The sequence below is a fragment of the Trachemys scripta genome, chromosome 7 (assembly GCF_013100865.1).
Source record: "Trachemys scripta elegans isolate TJP31775 chromosome 7, CAS_Tse_1.0, whole genome shotgun sequence".
Classification (NCBI taxonomy): Eukaryota; Metazoa; Chordata; order Testudines; family Emydidae; genus Trachemys; species Trachemys scripta.
This window is the reverse complement of record NC_048304.1, coordinates 108,333,010-108,349,654: the sequence shown is the minus strand read 5'-3', so window position 1 is coordinate 108,349,654 and position 16,645 is coordinate 108,333,010. Positions and strand designations below refer to the sequence as shown.

The 16,645-nt window shown below is 41.6% G+C and overlaps 1 protein-coding gene across 12 annotated transcripts in view; it reads left to right on the top strand.

Moving 5' to 3' along the window:
- Positions 1-16,645, top strand: part of TACC2 (transforming acidic coiled-coil containing protein 2) — a 184,373-nt gene that overhangs the window by 44,112 nt on the left and 123,616 nt on the right. For all 12 annotated transcript variants that reach the window (XM_034777951.1, XM_034777952.1, XM_034777959.1 and 9 more), the window contains one exon: positions 63-173. In XM_034777951.1, coding sequence (XP_034633842.1) covers positions 63-173 — 111 coding nt within the window. The remainder of the gene's footprint in view (positions 1-62; positions 174-16,645) is intronic.

Sequence of the window (16,645 nt, the reverse complement as noted above, 5' to 3'; positions counted from 1 at the left end):
ATATCAACCTAGAACCTCTTTTCCACTAACTAATCATATCACTGCTTTTTCCATAACCTCAGCAACTTCCCTGAGCCCTGTCATTCTCTCCTTCCTGTATCTGAAAAGGATGCTATAGCTGTAACAGCCAAGGCCACCTCAGATGAGGCAAGAGATGACATCAGAGTAGAAAGGTACTGTGAAAAGCTTAAGTATTTCAGAGGACAATAATGCTCTATTTAGATGCATTCTTTCTTGGTATTATAGATATGAAAAAGATGTAACTGAATAGGAAGGAAAAATAATGTTTATCAATGCCACATTCTTTAAAGTTGCAATGGTAAAACAGTGATATGAGGGGAAAATTAAAATCTCTGTCCTCCATCCTTTAATATTGCCCATTATGGTGAAAAAATAGGGGTTTTACTTCCTTTCTGTGTAATTCTGGGACAAAGGCTCAATACAGCATACTTCTCTGAACAAAATATACACTAAAAAGCCATCAAACTGTGATAAAGTTTAACAACAAAATTTATTTTCTTTCGGTCTCCTTTGAAATCTGTTTGTAAACTGATTGGATAAAATTAGACACCAAGTTGCATAATCTCTCTTGAGCTTGTTTTCCTTTGTGTGCCTGTCTGTTTTTAAAAAGGATGGAGGATTCATAGTGTAGTCGTTTTCAAATTTACCATACCAACTGTCTGCCTGGTCTAGAATAGCTCAGAAGCCAAGAAAGAGTGTGTACGTGTTTAAATGAGGGTGGGTATCATTCTTTAAATTAATACCTGTGGCAAACAGGGTGAGGTCTTTGGAACAGCTGTTGGCAATTCATAAGTTATTTGCTTAATACTTGTATACGCTTGAATTCATTGTCACCTGTTTTTTCAGTATGAGTATTTTGTACCAACAAGCAGCTGCTACTTCTGTAAGCACAAATGTAACTTTTATATCTATATGACTGTCAGTACATATGCTATACTGTGTGCAGAGCAATTTGAAATCTCTCTGTGTGTAGATTTCACACAACAAGGACTTCCAAAGGTAAAGAGAGGAGACCCTGCCTTTGTTTAGTCTTGTTTCTTATAAGAATATGCAATTATTAAAAAAAAAATAGAGCTAGAAAAATCTATTGAGCCAGCTAGTTTATTCCCTGTTGTTTCAGAGTAATGACCAGTCCATTTTTAGATAACTCAAGAACAGGGGCTTCCTTCACATTCCACAATCCAGTGGGTCTGATTGTTAGCAAATATTCCCAGATATGCAGCCTAAAATGTCCTTTGTTTAATTTCATACTCTGTCCCATATATCCCAGTGACAGGATCTTCTGCCTCAAAAAAGTGGTATCCATTTGTCCCTTTGCTATAGTAAATATCCAGGGTAAAATTTGCAGACATGAGAAAATGGCACATGAATTTGGGCCTGCGATGTTTATCTGTGGTAGGGAAGAGGAGATTCCAATCATGAAAAATCCCAAAGCAGGGTATTTGAGTGGAAATAGGTGTTTTGTTAGAAGAAGAAAAATGATGTGTCTTGTGTTATGTAAGGGGTGGTTTTCAACGCTAGTCCATTCCAAGATACCTTATAACGAAATTTCAGTTGTGTTAGGTAGAATTATTGTTGTTTATTTAAGCTCCTTCTTAGAAGATGGAATTCTTAATTTTCAGGTCCAGAATTTCTTGTGCTTCTGGGGGAAGGTGGAGCAAAGTGCTACTAGTAGAAACAGGAGGGTTGTGTTGGCTGGTCTCCGATGCAGGCCAAGCTGTTGGTGACTACAGAAGCTTCAGGAGAAGGAGAGGGAGACTATCCTCTCCTTCCTCTTCTCCAGGGGCATCAAACTTCCTTTTATTGGTTCCTGCAGTATTGCCAATTCTTACCATTGTTTGGATGTCTCATAACATTTGTGGGTTTATTTTAAAGCCCCAGTTCCTGGAGTCTCATGATGATTAAATGGAAGGGAAAAAAAAGTTAATTTCCTGCCCTTGTGGCTGCAGAGAATAGCTCAATAATATCACTACAAAGGCTCAAAAACCAGGAGCCAAACAAAAATAACCCAGATTTTATAATTTTCAAACTCCCAAGCCAGTCCCATGATTTTGGAGTTTGGAATGCCTGGGGTTGGCAGTACTGCTCAGATCACTTGGTGCTTAGCAGATGGCCACTCCATCACCCACTACTTTCCTCCTGCATGTGTTCATTACTAGGGGGAGAAAAGAAGGTAAATGTAGAAAAGAACTGAACGTGCCCCCAAACTGCAGACCACAAATCCTCAGAACTATGGAGTGATAGCACTTTCATTAGTTGGGGCCTTTTTTTGCTCAAGAGAGTACCAGAATGGCATCCTGTGCTCTTGTTGCTGAATAGGTATGCTGAGAGAAGAGGTTCCCTATATAGAGGCACTTCCTGTACAAGTGCAGCTGAATAACAGAGGCCCTATTTATGTTTAGGAATCATTGCACCTACCATCATTGCACCTACCACTGATACGCCTCCACCTCTGCAGAGGAGTAAGGCCGTTATTGAGCAGTGCACCATAACCATTTAGAACACGATATGAAGAAAACTCTGTATCCAATTGAAAGTGGTATGGGCATTTTTAGATACATTTCTGTAACTATATTGGAATTTGGCTGGGACACCAGAACAAATATCCAATCTTGGAAAAGTACCCTGGGAGGTTTAATGATTAAATGCTGTGATGTCATTCTCAGATGTGCTGCTTTTAGGTGCTAGGAATAGATTAGTTGATTTGGCAAAGTATCCAATTTATTAGTGGACTTCCAGACAATTCAGAGGGTTGGAGATGCTCAGTTTACTAAACTGGGGCTAGCCTGTGTAGGTATGCAAGGGGGAGAAGGGTGTAAAGAGCCACAAAGCCGGCCACAACTGCAGATATGATTGCACAATCTCTTCTGAGCACAGTTACCCCAAAGATGAAGCTATGGCCCCCCTCTGAACCAGGCAGCAGAGCTGGCTTGCGTTGAATGATAGTGTGCTGCAATTCTTTAAGTGGCATTAGCAACATGCCTGCTGCCCTTGAGTGCCTTGGGAGTTCTGGAAGACATTTTACAGTGGTACTTGTACTCCTAAATAGAGCTAGTTGGGAATTTTTCGAGAAAAAGTTTTGCTTGTTTTTTGACCAAACACGCTAATTCATTGAAACTGAAACTTGTGTAAGGAAGATTTCTCGGGTAGCAGAAAGAATTTCTTGTGGGGGGAGGAAGGGAAAGAAGGAACCAGAGCAGGGACTTGAACTTGGGTCTCCCACACCCCAGGGCTATTGGCTATTCTGGAGTGGGTGTCACTCTTCCTTCTTGTTTTCGTTCCACGTCGGAATGAAAAGACATGTTAGAACCTCAACATTTTTTGCAAAATGAAATTCTTGTTTTCTAGCCAGCCCTACTCTAAATCTCTTAGGTGCTTTTGAAAATTGCACTCAATGCCTATTGAAGCTCGTGCAATAATGGTGCAGACCCTGTTCCCTCCAATATTTACATTGGTTTTCATTCTCTTTTATACCTGTATTAAGCTATGTCATTTATAAAGCTAAAGAATATTGTTACATGCCAAATAAATCACAGCACTTTATGTCAGAGCAGTAAGTTGAAAAACCCTCTTTATTCTATTTACGAAGGCCAGACAGTAATCCTATAAGTAAAATTGGCCTAGACATGTTTTTTTAATTTTCTTTCATGCACTATTCTTGCAGTTGGAAATTGGCAAGATTAGTAAGATGTCTGAAAAGAATGTTGACTCCTTAGTAAATACTGACTTGATCTTTTTTTCCCCTCTGCATAGTAAATACAGTATTAAATATTTTAACAGTCTTTCTGAGCGAGGTATGGAATGCATAGCTCTTTCACAGATTGTGGACTCAAGTAGGTTCTGATTGCTGGAACTTTATGCTTATTTGAGTCCTGTGGTATTTGAAAACAGAATCATTGCGTTAAAATTAATTTTATATCTAAACTGTGATTATGCAGCTTCCCCTTGCCCCCCTCCCCTCCATTCCCCACTTCAGAATTCACTATTTTGTATTTTTTACCTTCTTCAGATATTGCGTACATCTCAGGATTACAACACAGAGAACAAAAAATAGCTGAAGCTGACTTTCACATAAAACGAAGGGTATCTGATTTCATCAGACATTTTTTTTTGTCTATTTGCCTTTCTTCCCGGCACTCTAGCATCCATATTCTTTCTCTCTGTTTTCCAGTCCATCAGTCTCGTTCTCCCTCATAGGAATAGCCATTAGTAAAGTGTTACCTTTCTAATCACAAGGGAACTGGTCCTGTAGTCCTTACCCAAATATAACTCCTGTGATATCACTACATTGGCTACACAAAGTGCACAGTAATGGAGAACCAGACCCATCATAGCATTCTGGTTAAACATTTTACCTCAATTAATCTGTTTATGAACAAAAGGAGATAAGTGCATGAAAGCAAAGAACTAAATATTCATTTACGAATCCATCCCCTGCCAGCTGCAGGTGGACCTTGCTATTTTTCAATTACACTCAAGTATATTTTTGAGAAATATACTCTTAACATAGGTACTGAAATTGACTTGGATACTGCATATGCTTTTAAAGTTAAAAGGTCCCTTAATGTCTCTAGAGAAACATTATTTCTGTTTAATAAAATGTAAACATTCTGTTAAGGAAATGCAGTATTGCTTTGTGATATTTTCAATGTATGAGTAGTCAACGCATCATGACTTCTTAATTTCCTTCTTCTTTTCTTTCTTTCTTATTTATCTAAAACACTTTTGATTCTTTTATGTTCCTGGTAGTTCTCCCCAGATGTATGTTTCAACCTTGTAACCTCCTTATATTCTCCATATGTCATCTCTCGCTGCTCTCTTTGTACACTCTTTGCAAATTTGGACACCTTGCAATTAGGTCTATTTTCCCTGTTACTAACGGAATATGTAAAGAGGGATTAGTCCCAGCCCTGAACCCTGTGGTGGGCAATTCAGAGAAAAGCAGTTATAGACACAGTCATTTTCTCTGTGACTTTGGGTTGTGGCTTTGTTCCATTTTTTTCTGCATCTTGGCACACTTGCACTTTGCTGGTGCCCCCCCAACAAAGACTCCTCTTCAGAGATGTTCTAAGATCCAGAATTCCCAGTGTTTCCCTCTTCCTTTGCTTTCCATTTTCACTCTGTCTATGCTCTGCAACTACTCCCTCCTTCTCTTTCCTTTCTCTGTTCCTGACTCTTAACCAAGGTCATACGCTCTATCCTTCCTGACAATTCCTATGGGTGGGACACTGTTTTGTATGGAAAAGATCAAACGTGTATTATGTTCAGAGTGAGATTCAAATGAGTTGGGCATATAGATTTGGCCAGGCAAATGGCTCAATGCCCATATCTAAATATCAGTGACCACAATTGGCAGTACACTTGTAATTTCAAAGGTAAGTGAATGCTTAGAGTATCAGAGGGGTAGCCGTGTTAGTCTGGATCTGTAAAAAGCGACAAAAAGAGTCCTGTGGCACCTTATAGACTAACAGAAGTATTGGAGCATGACCTTTCGTGGGTGAATACCCACTTCGTCAGACAAAATAGGTATTGTCCTAGGTGCTTGGAAGCCAAAGTGTGCCTAGTTAATAGTATCTGGGACTTATGCAAAATTAGCTAAGCTTTAGCATTCAGGTAGTGCTTGCCGCTGGTGCTGTATAGCTGCATGAAAAGTTCTGGATCAGTCTGTCTGTATTGCATACTTATTGTCACAGTTTCAGGTTAATTGTACCTGTTTTGCCCCTCCATGGTCATTTCCAGGAGTGCCCAGTCAGGTCTTAGCTCTCTAGCCATTATCTGTCTCTGAGCAGAGGCCCTTGTCCTGCTCCCTCCTTACCAGGGGTTTTGAGGCTGCACAGTTCTGTCTTACATTGTGATATCCTCAGGAAGCCAGTCTGCCAGTGTATTGCTTTCTGTGCAAGGGCTATGAGCAGTGTACTGCCTGCAGTTACAAGTTACCACACAGCTCTTTCTAAGCAAGAACATTTATTCTTAAGGTAAAAGCATGCCAAAGAAAACCTAATAAACAGCTTTAAACATGCACCAAACATACCAGGGGTCACCCATCAGTCTCCTGCGGCCCTAGTAGGCTGAAGTCTTTCCAACCCTGCCACAAGGGGTGCCCTCTCCCCTCACCTTGGACAGAAGGTCCTGTCAGTTTGCTGAGACTTTAGCCACTACAGTCATAGGTGTCTTTGCTGTGAACTCTCTAAGAGTACACTCCTGGAAGATACTGAGTGCCCTCCAAGATCAGGACCTAATTTAGAGAAGGGCTAATCATGGAATGTGTTTCAAACATATCGGGATCTCTCCTCTTTTATAAACTCAATCTCACATCCTCCCTTTCTTTAGGACTCTCTCCATCAGACCCCCTTCAGTCCTGGTCTTCTTTTAGTAAAGAGTTCAGTAAGACTCTGGTCACTAGAATGTTTCTACTTTAAATTCTTTCATATCCCTTCACCACCACCTGATAAGTCCCAGTGGAGAGAGCCTGGGAAAATAGGTCTTCACAGCATAGTCTGAAAGTCAGCCAACATTAGTCTGAAAGTTAACAAACTATGCATCCGATGAAGTGGGCTGTAGCCCACGAAAGCTAATGCTCAAATAAATTTGTTAGTCTCTAAAGTGCCACAAGTACTCCTGTTTGTTTTGCGGATACAGACTAAGACGGCTACTACTCTGAAACATTAGTCCAGATTCTCTGCTCCAATGCAGTGATACCAACAGAAAATTTGGCACTTGGCCTTGAAAGGCATGTCTATGCTGCAATAAAAGACCTGTGGCATGGCCACAGTTGGCCTGTGTCAGCTGACACAGGCTTGCGGGGTTCGTGCACCAGGGCTAAATATTGCAGTGTAGATGTCCGGGGTTGGCCTGGAGTCCAGGCTCTAAAACTTCATGGTGAGTAACAACCTCATGGTGGGTAACAAAGCCCAGGCTCCAGCCTGAGTCTAGATGTCTACACTGCAGTTTTTAGCCCCACAAGCCGGAGTCAGCTGACCAGGGTTCTGAGACTTGGTGCAGTGAGGTTTTTTTATTGCAGGGTAGACACACTCTAAAGACCAGCAGGGGGGATGCATTGTAGAATCAAGTGTTCTTTACCGGGTACACCCTGCCTAACATTCCCTTCGTGTTTAAACTGGGAAGGTCTTAGCTTGAGCCCTTCAGATTCTCTCAACTGCCCCAGTAGCAAATGAAGGAGGTAGGAGATCTGTAAATTGGACAGGACCTAAATCGGTTGCCAATCTGGCCCATAACTAGCCACTCTTTTTCATCCACACATGCACTCATTTATTCTGATGTTGTGGACAGATGCAATCTGTGACCAGTGTTCCTAGAAAGTATAGGTTCCTGTTCTGTAGATGATGTGCTCTATACTTACTGAGCCCATGCAAAGCTCAGGGAAGGGCAACATGCTTGCTTTTATGCTCCTGTTCGTAAGCACCTGAAGGTCACCAACCTGCCTTTACTCCTTTGAACCCCATTGTTTTTCACAGCTAACTTGGCTAATGAAAGATAAAACAATGTAATCAGTAAAACCCTTTTGATTTTATGAGCTTACGTGAAGCCTTTGGAATTTGTTATTATGATAACATTGTTATTCACTTCTTGCTGATAGACGCATCAAAGCTAAGAATAACTCAGCGCTCACTGAAAACTGGATTTGTTTTTCAAAGGGAGGGCAAAATTGATTATACACAGGCTTGCCTGCCATAGCAAAGGTCTGGACTCAATCACTTCTAGTCCTGTCTTCCCAAGTGTGCATACAATTGGTCGTTTTCTAACAATTAAGGTAGTTTTATGATTTGTCTGTTTCAAAATAGATTGGTGTTAATTCACTGTGATAGCTTCATTCCTCCTCTCATTCATGCAAAATATTAAATTGATTACTGTGGCAACCTACAATAATTATGTAAGTATTTGATTAAATTTTTTGAAAATGCTACAGTGATATGTGAATCTTCTGCAGTAGGGTTCCTCTCCACAAAGTCCCACTAGTTGTTTGTTTGCTTCCTTTGTTTGTTTCTTTTCACAAATAACAGCTGGGGTTGCCAAAGGGATTGATCACTGAGCTTTACAAAACTTTCAGCAAACTTGGGCTGATTTTCAAGATAGCTTGGGCCAATTTTTGTTTTCAACTGGAAACTATGCAAAAGTCTTTGGTTTCCCATCATTCTGACCCCAGACCAGGAAAAATTTGGTGGTTCCAAATTTGAATATGGTTTGCTCAAACCTGAGACTTAGTGATATTCCGGAGGTTCAGACCCCTATGCAAAACTTAACTTGAAAGAGAGGTTCTCTCAAAGTCTTAAGAAATAAAAACTGCTGAGATTTGCACAGCTCTAATGTTCAGCCACCACAAATAGTTCTCATGAGGCTGTATTCGTGTACAGGAAACAGTGTAAATATAAGATTCCATTTTGCAGAAAAGGTCTGTGGGTGTTTGTGTTTTGTACTCAGTAAAGAGGGGCATAGACAACTTTTTTATTTGGGGGTGGGGAGAACATTTTGAGGTCTGACTCATGAGTTTTTTGAAAACATGAGGCTGGCTATACTGCCATAGTGTGTTGAAAAACCTCAGATTAAGTTCACAGCTGAAGAGGGCAGTGCTGGCCCAGCTACTACTAATTGTGCTAGGGCCACTGTTAGCTCCCAGCCAGATGTCTGCCTGCACTGAGGCAGCTCCTCTAGCCACAAGGAGGGTCAGCTTCAGTAGCATGGTCTCACGGATTAAATGGGACAAATCCCTGCAGTGATAGTGACTCCCTCTGTGGCCTTTGTCATGTCACATAGCACAGAGTTTTCAAACGTGGGCACCTAAAGTTAGGCATTTGAATCCAGAATTAAAGACTTGGTGCTTAACTTTGGATACCCAGGTTGAAAGTGTTGGCCTTTAAGCTCTCTGTGTCTCAGTTTCCATATTTGTAAAATAGGACTGTGATGAGGAGTCTGCCCTCTTAAGGGTAGTGGTTGCTACTAGTCAGCCCACCTGTCACATGGCTTGGCCCTTTAAGGTTTGAAAGAGCCAATATTTTGAGAGAGAGGGAGGAAGTGGTCCTAGGAATAATTATTGCTTGAGACAAAATCTCATCACTGAATCTTTAAGGGCCCTGGGGACAGGAGCCTTGTAGAGAGGGTGGGGGCAAGGCTCCCCTCCCACCCAACCAATTGAGGGTGAGCTGGGAGTAGGGGACCCAACTGTCTCCTCCCTCATAGCAGCGCAGACACCATCAATAGCAGAATGCTGCCTGATGGATACTTCTAGCCTGAGGATTAATTAAGGGGAAATGGGCCAAGCGAGGGAGAAGCTGACTCAGGCCCTACATTATAACCTAGCACCATGGAGGAGAGCTAAGACTTTTGTCTATGGAGAGGTAATAACTGTCTGAATTACCCGGGTCCAGGAAGAGGGCTAGGGCTCCTGACAGAAAAAGAGACAGAGTGTCTGTTTCGTTGATGTGTATATATACCGTGTTCCAGGAGGAGGGCGGGGGGGGAGGGGATGGACTCTGGTTCAAAGAGAGACAGGGAGACCGGTTAACTCATGACCTGGCTCCAAGGAGGAGAGCTGGGGGACTCCTGTTTTGAGGGAGTAAGAATTTGAAGCATAATTCCAGCTCCAGGAAGGGGGTTGGGAGGCGTGTCTCCTGAACCGGGATGAAGAGCTGAGCAGGACTTTTATAGGGACCCAAAGATGGGTGTCCTGGGGCAACTAACAAAGTAAGTCATCCTTCCTAGAAAACTGAATAAATCAGACCCCATGATGGGGGTGCAGGTTTTTGAACCAACCTAAGTCTGATAATTGATTGAAAAAACCTTGGGTGGGGATGGGACGGGTTCTGAGTGCAGTGCGCCACTCAGGCTACAAGGAGTGTCACCTCTTGGTAGGGGCTAATGATAAACTTCCCTATTTCTCAAAGGAGAATGTTTGCAACAGGTTATGTTTGGCCCCAATCCTGTAATGTACCAGGTGTGCTGGGCCTCCATGGAGCCCAAATGTATACTGTTGATTGCAGGATTGGGTCCAAAGTGCTAAAACTCATCAGAATGCACACAGAACAAGCTGCCTCCCAATTCTCCAGCAGCGGGGTCTGCTTTTGCAGCTGGGGGCTAGGGGGTCAGGATTTAAAGATACATACCTCCACCCTCCTATGTAAACTGTTGTTACGATAATGATGATTTGTTATAGTAGTACACAGAAAATGCTATGCACTGTCCAAACATAAGACACAGTCTCTAGCCAGAAGAGAGCTAAATCTAAACCATTTAATAAATGAAGGCTGCGGAGGAGGGATAAAAACATACAATCCTTTCTTGGGCTTTCCCCCTATAAATATCAATGATCCTCAATTTGTCTATTTTCTTGTAGGTGTCCCAGCAAATATTTGGGGGCTTTTTGGTGAGAAGTGATGTTAAGGGGGAGAAAGGTAGTGGCCTTGTGGTTCACTTGAGGGAGGATACCTCGTGCATAAGGGCTGACCATCTCTGACTCCTCCAGAAGTTCTGGAGAGAAGTCTCACTCAGGTCCTGGGTCTTGAGCCATCACTTCTGTTGCGGGTGGAATCACATGATTCTCCCATTCTCAGACTGGGCCTTCGGCTCAGACCTCAGGTACTAACTGTAATCACCTCAGCAATCCTAACTTAAATTCAGCACTGCAGTTCTCTCCTCTTCAGCAGCTTTGTCCAGTGGTTCATAGTGACAGACTATTAAAACCAAGAATTACATTATTTAGAACCAAAGCGTTGAAGAGAAAAACTGATCTTAAAACAATAAACACCCTATATGCTTGCCAGTCCTTCCCTAAGTTTTACCATTCCCCGGAAGCTGGGGAAAGACCCCAACTTCTTTCAGCTACCCTGGCAGGACCTGTGTTTCTGTCGTCCAGGTCAGTCGCTCTCACCAGGAAGAGCACACTCAACACGCTCTCTCCGGAGCGTCCTTTTAACTGTTTAATATCCTTCTGATCTCTAGACTCCTACCAAAGCAGCTGTGTAACTTCCAGTTGGAGCCTGGATGCAGGCTGCTGTCTTGTAGTTGCCCCAAAGTATTTATTGGGAGATTGCTTATTCCTTCCCTGGTCATTTTCCATCAGTCTCCTGTTAAGCTAGATCAGTATGTTCATACAGGGATGTCTAATAACACACTGTACAGTAACTTCATTTTACTAATCAGGTCACATACAGTATCCATAAAATTATCAGTGTTCTTGGATTATTATGTAACAACTCCAGGTCCACCAGGAGGAGCATTGGGGAAGAAATTGAATAAATTGCTGGAGAAGCAGCCAATGGAAGGGGTGGGGGGAGGCGTCAAGTTTAATGGCATTGGATGAATGAAGGAGTTGGGATTAGAGATGCGATAAGAGATGAGTGAATAAACAGGGAGGGGACGGATTAATTGAGCCAAAAAGTCATCTCATGACCCCTCCCCATGATTACCCAGTTTGTTTTTGTCGTCTGAGACGGTGTTGTTCATTCACATTAATGCAGAGTTGGGTGTGAGCATGGTGTTCAAGAGTCAGGCAGTGGTTTATTCATTTCAGTGGTTGGAAAGATAGGACTTGAGTCAGTAATATTTTTGGTGGCAGGGAGTTGGTGGCAACATGTGTTTCAGTCCTGGTAAAAAATGCTAGAACTGGCCCTATCAGCAAGAACTCAGATAAGCTTTGGCTATGGATGTTTGCCAAGATCAAGGTTGTTGGGAGAGAGGAGCCTTTAATGCAACTCAGTTTCTTCCTTTTTTTCTTCTGTCCTCTAGGGCTAGTGTACCTGCAAAAGCTATTTTTAAAATGGATTCCAGATGAAAGTGGAGTTGTTCTGTTTCCTCCCCCCTTGACTCCCCATGCACCAGAGGATAGCTGGGAGCCCCTACCTGCACCAGGAAAATCCCATTAACTCTTCTTTTTCCATTCCTGGTTTCCTGCTGCTCAGGTTTGGGGAGGGGGAAGAAGGGAGGTGAGAGAGAATCATCCTCTCTAGCAGCTGCTTGTAATATTACCTCTGCTCCGGATCTCAGTTCTTGCTGTCAGTACTGATGCCGATTCTCAGTATTGGAGCTGAGTGAGCTATCTGTAGCAAACCAATTTATTTGTCAAGCTTAACCCTTTTTTAATTGGTTTCAGTGGTAGCCGTATTAGTCTGTATCAGCAAAAAACAAACAAAAAAACCTGAGGAGTCCTTGTGGCACCTTAGAGACTAACAAATTTATTTGGGCATAAGCTTTTGTGGGCTAGAACCCACTTCATCAGATGTAGTCTCTCAGGTGCCACAAGGACTCCTCGTTTTTTTATTTTTTTTTTTTTTATTAATGATTTTGCTTTTTCTTAATTTATTGCTAATTGTTTGGCAAATGCTTTATGGGAAAATTGAACGAGGAGGGGTGTGAAAATGGCTGGACAGAAAAGCAAGTCAGAATTAATGAAAATATTAGTGACTTTTCTAAATGCTCAGCTCTGCTTGCTTCATGCTCAGAGCGATCCAGCTGACATCATTACTTTTAGCCATCTTGATCCATATGAGCATAAACAGGAGGCGTGCAGTACTGTTAAGTTCTGTGCAAGACCAAGAGCTGGGGCAAAGTTCTGAGAGATCAAGTTCTGAAGCTGAGGAAATAAGTCAGTTTTGTCACTTGAATAAGGACAAAAGCCTTATTCAATTAGCCTGCCCCACAATTGAGCTGTGGGAGTCGGCAGGCTTCTATAGCCATAGCCATGCAGAGTCTTAACTTTGCTGAATTGAACCTCTATAGTTAAGCATTTATATCAACTACCTGGACTCAACATTTGGTAAGCAGTGAATCTATTAAATCTTCTATTATATAAATTAGACTTACGTATAAAATAGCCTGGTGATTAACCCCTTGGTTGCTGGCAACTTGTATATACACCGTGGCCACAGAACTGTAAAAATCAATGGAAAATAAGGATATAATTCCATATTCACAGGGACATATTTATGTTGTGGTGACCTACATCCAGAGAAAATTGAAGGGATTAATTAGGGATGCAGCTAACCCTTTCCGCTTCATTGTGCTACAGGGCTATAGCATATGTTTCTGGAATTTAACGACACACTTAAAGGGTCTGGATTTAAGTTTACAACTCTAAACAAGTAAGGCTTCAATAATAGCTAGTAAAACTAGGCAGAACCTTGCCTGCATCTTGGAACTTTGGAAAGTTCGTCTTTCAAGTTAGGCCAAGCACTCTGCCAACATCAACAATCAAGAGTTCCACGAAGTGTCTTTAAAAATTAAATATCAAGTTGTGTGGCTTGGCTGCACGGATTGTTGTTTATTTTGTAATCATTTAATTTGTACAAGTCTTTAGTGTCATACAGAGTGGAAAGTGTTGTGAAAACTCAAAACAGCTATCAGCTTGTCATGACTCAAAAAGTCTTGGAAGAAACTTTGTAACAGACTGAAGAGAAAAGAATGAAAACCACGTGTCAGTCTCACTGGCTTACTGTGTGTGTGTGTGTGTGTGTGTGTGTGTGTGTATGAGAGAGAGAGAGACTATGTGTGTGAGAGTGTGTGTGTGTGTGTAAGAGAGAGCAAGCTCAAAATTCCTACAAATTCAGGAGCAGTTTGCTTAATGATCGATTAGATCCTTTCCTCTCAATCATGGTGTAAATGTCCAGAAATGCAGAGGCGTGCCACAGTAACGCAGCCCTGCATTCCTTTGACCCAAGCAGGATCAGATGCCTTTGGAGCAATTGCATGTTTGTTAGATACTGGCCTTTCCTTGGGGAGCCTCATGGGAGGAGCCTTTGTCAGACGGCTCCAGTTTTATAGTCATTGGCCTTTTGTGTGTTTCAACTTTCAAACAGCCTTCCATTCAGAAGAGAAGCACTTTGGAAATGCAGCACCAAACACAGGTTTCTGGAATATTTCTTTGGCTGACTGGGATAAGTTTTTACTTTCAGTGGATTCAGCAGTGGATATAGTTAAGTCAATCGTCCCGTTCAAGTCTGACTTTGAAGTCTGGACTGGAAGGATGGAAGTTTAGAAATTGCTCTCCGAAAGGAATCTGTGCTAAATTGGTGGGCGTGTTTTTGTTTTGTTTTGTATTTCTGAGCTGAGGATGATTTGGAATGGCAGAGCTGCCTATTATTTCTTGACACTGGTAAGTGTGAATTGTTTGAGAAAAATGATTATGCAACTAAACTTCTGTATGGAGTGTTTTTTAAAATAACTTTGAAAAAAAGCATTTGGGGATTAAAAATGAAAAGTAGTTTGTTTCTGTCCTGCCATGGAAACTCTATTTCTCTTTATAAAAGATGTCACACTTTTTTTGCTGCTTCCACGCTGTTCTCCAGTCACTTTTGAAGAGTAACATGTCTTCAGTATTCATATTGAGTAGAATGTTGTCTTTTCATATAACTCTATATTGAGCTTTTTAAGAGTCTCGAATTAGATGGGGATTAACTATCATTATCGCAAAGTAGCTGAAAAGACTTGGATTTTGTGGCTATTGCTATAGAATGCGGTTGGATTCCTTTTAGACTCTCGTATCAGCATGTGTTTAGCAGTTCAATGGAGACTTAGGGGTTAGTTATATTGCACAATGAAACTTCTGACTCAAGTTTACTATTCATAAATTGGAGACTTTTAAATTCTATAAAAATTACATCACAGCGTGACTGAGTACTCTGTCCTAAAAAGCTGAAATACAACTGTAACATTTGACAGTTATTGTGGCAGTAATGTAGCAAATGCATTATGCTTATTCATCTTGTGCAGTTATTTATATTTGTAATATTTCAGACAACTTTTTACTGCTATTTACAGATGGCATAGCAAAAAGTATTTTACTCTTTGATGCTCTTTCAGTACATTTACTTTACAGGCTTTTTTAAACTATAAGTACATACTGACTATGGTATGCCACCTTAAATTGTAGTTTTTAACTTGATCATACTAATATAACGTTCCATACAATTAGACTTTCTCTTCTATCTTAATGATTTATTGTGTTTTTTCACATTAATATAGTAAATTGAGTATAGAGGTAGAGAAAAACGAAGGGACTTCCAAAATGGTATGTGCTTGAAAGGAATATTTGAGAGGGATTCCAGGCCCTAAAGTAATTTATGACTTAACATCACTACCTGCTGAGGGAACTTCTTCATCATGTCAGCATTTCCATAAATACTGCCAGAAAAGTAACACTTCAGAAAATTACTCTTTGCTATTGGGTGCTCTGATTTGCTGAGACTGGGATGCCATTGTCTTCCAGTTAGTATGTGGTATTTTGTGATTACTGGCAGGGACTGCAAAATGCAACATAAGTTCAGTTGGGGTTGTCTCTAGAAGATGGGTATCTCCCTTGAGGAAATCATTTGAAAAGATTCTACTTAGAAACAATTCAGCTTCTATTCAATACAACTGTTGCATTTATCTCCCTTCCATTCTTTGTCACCAAGGATATTTTGCACACAGAGAGGATTACCTTGTGCCTTGAAGCCACTATGTTGGGTGGAAGCAGGGTGGAGCTGTATCCCAGGAGGGATTTCAGGAAGCCTAGTGTTTCAGGCAGACTTTTCTTAAAGAGCTTCTGAGGAGTCCAGCTACTATGCCAACCATTTGGAAGTTATAGTTTGTGTTGCCCTTTGAGCCAGGCCAACTTTGCTGCTTATCTCTCCCACCACCTGACTTCCTTTGGGATAGCTAATGCTACAGGTGACACTAATTGTGCTCTTGCACATATAGCAATTGTGCCCAGTCACTGTGCGGAGCTGTAAGCACTGGGTAGAGGGTTCTTGCTGCCTATCCATTCTCTTCTACACAGTCACCTAGCGTCCATGACATTCTGGTTGAGGATCTTTGTTTCTGAAGAATTTCTCTGCTCTGGCTGCTTATTCCTCATATGAAGGCATCATACATTTGTGACATCAGAATTATTTCCACAGAAGCCAGTATTCGTAACCTGGCAAGAATTATGGCTTCTGGTGAATGGTAGAGAAAAGAATAGTTAGAGAAGGAATGTTAGGGACAGCTGGCACAGTTCAGGGCCACTGCACCTGTACTTTTCCTTAGTGGTTCAGCAAGGGCACCTATTCCTAGACTTCCGGCTCCCCAGCTGTTGCCTTTCTTGGGTGGAGACCCACATCTCTGTCCCTTCTGACTGGGATATTTCCAGGCTGCACAGTTCCCTGCCTTCACTGTATTATTTCCAGCAAAAGACAGTCTGCCTAAGCAGGCCTGCTTCACTTCTCTCCTCTCCTCAGAGACCTGACATGGTGTAATTGCTACAGCTCTGTTATCACACAGTTCTTCCAAGCAAGCATATTTTATCCTTAAGGTAAAAATGCTACAGAAAAATATATATTAAAAACAATGAAAGAACCTACGTGTGTTCTACTAAGTTTACCAGAGATTTCTCTCACACACCCATCTCCACATGGGCTCTCGTCAGTGTCTATCTTCCAACCCTTCCCTAAGAAGTCCGTTTTCTGGATTGGAATAAAACCCCTGAGCCTGTTTAAAACCAGGCTATTTGTCCAAAAACCCTTTCTTTGTCTGTTAGTTCCTGGAGAATTCAGTTTGAACTAGTATAACTGAACCCCTCTCCAGGGAGTGGCTTCAAAGGGATGATAGCTGGAAGAATCATATTAGCATACCCCCTTGTCCTAAAGATACATACAAT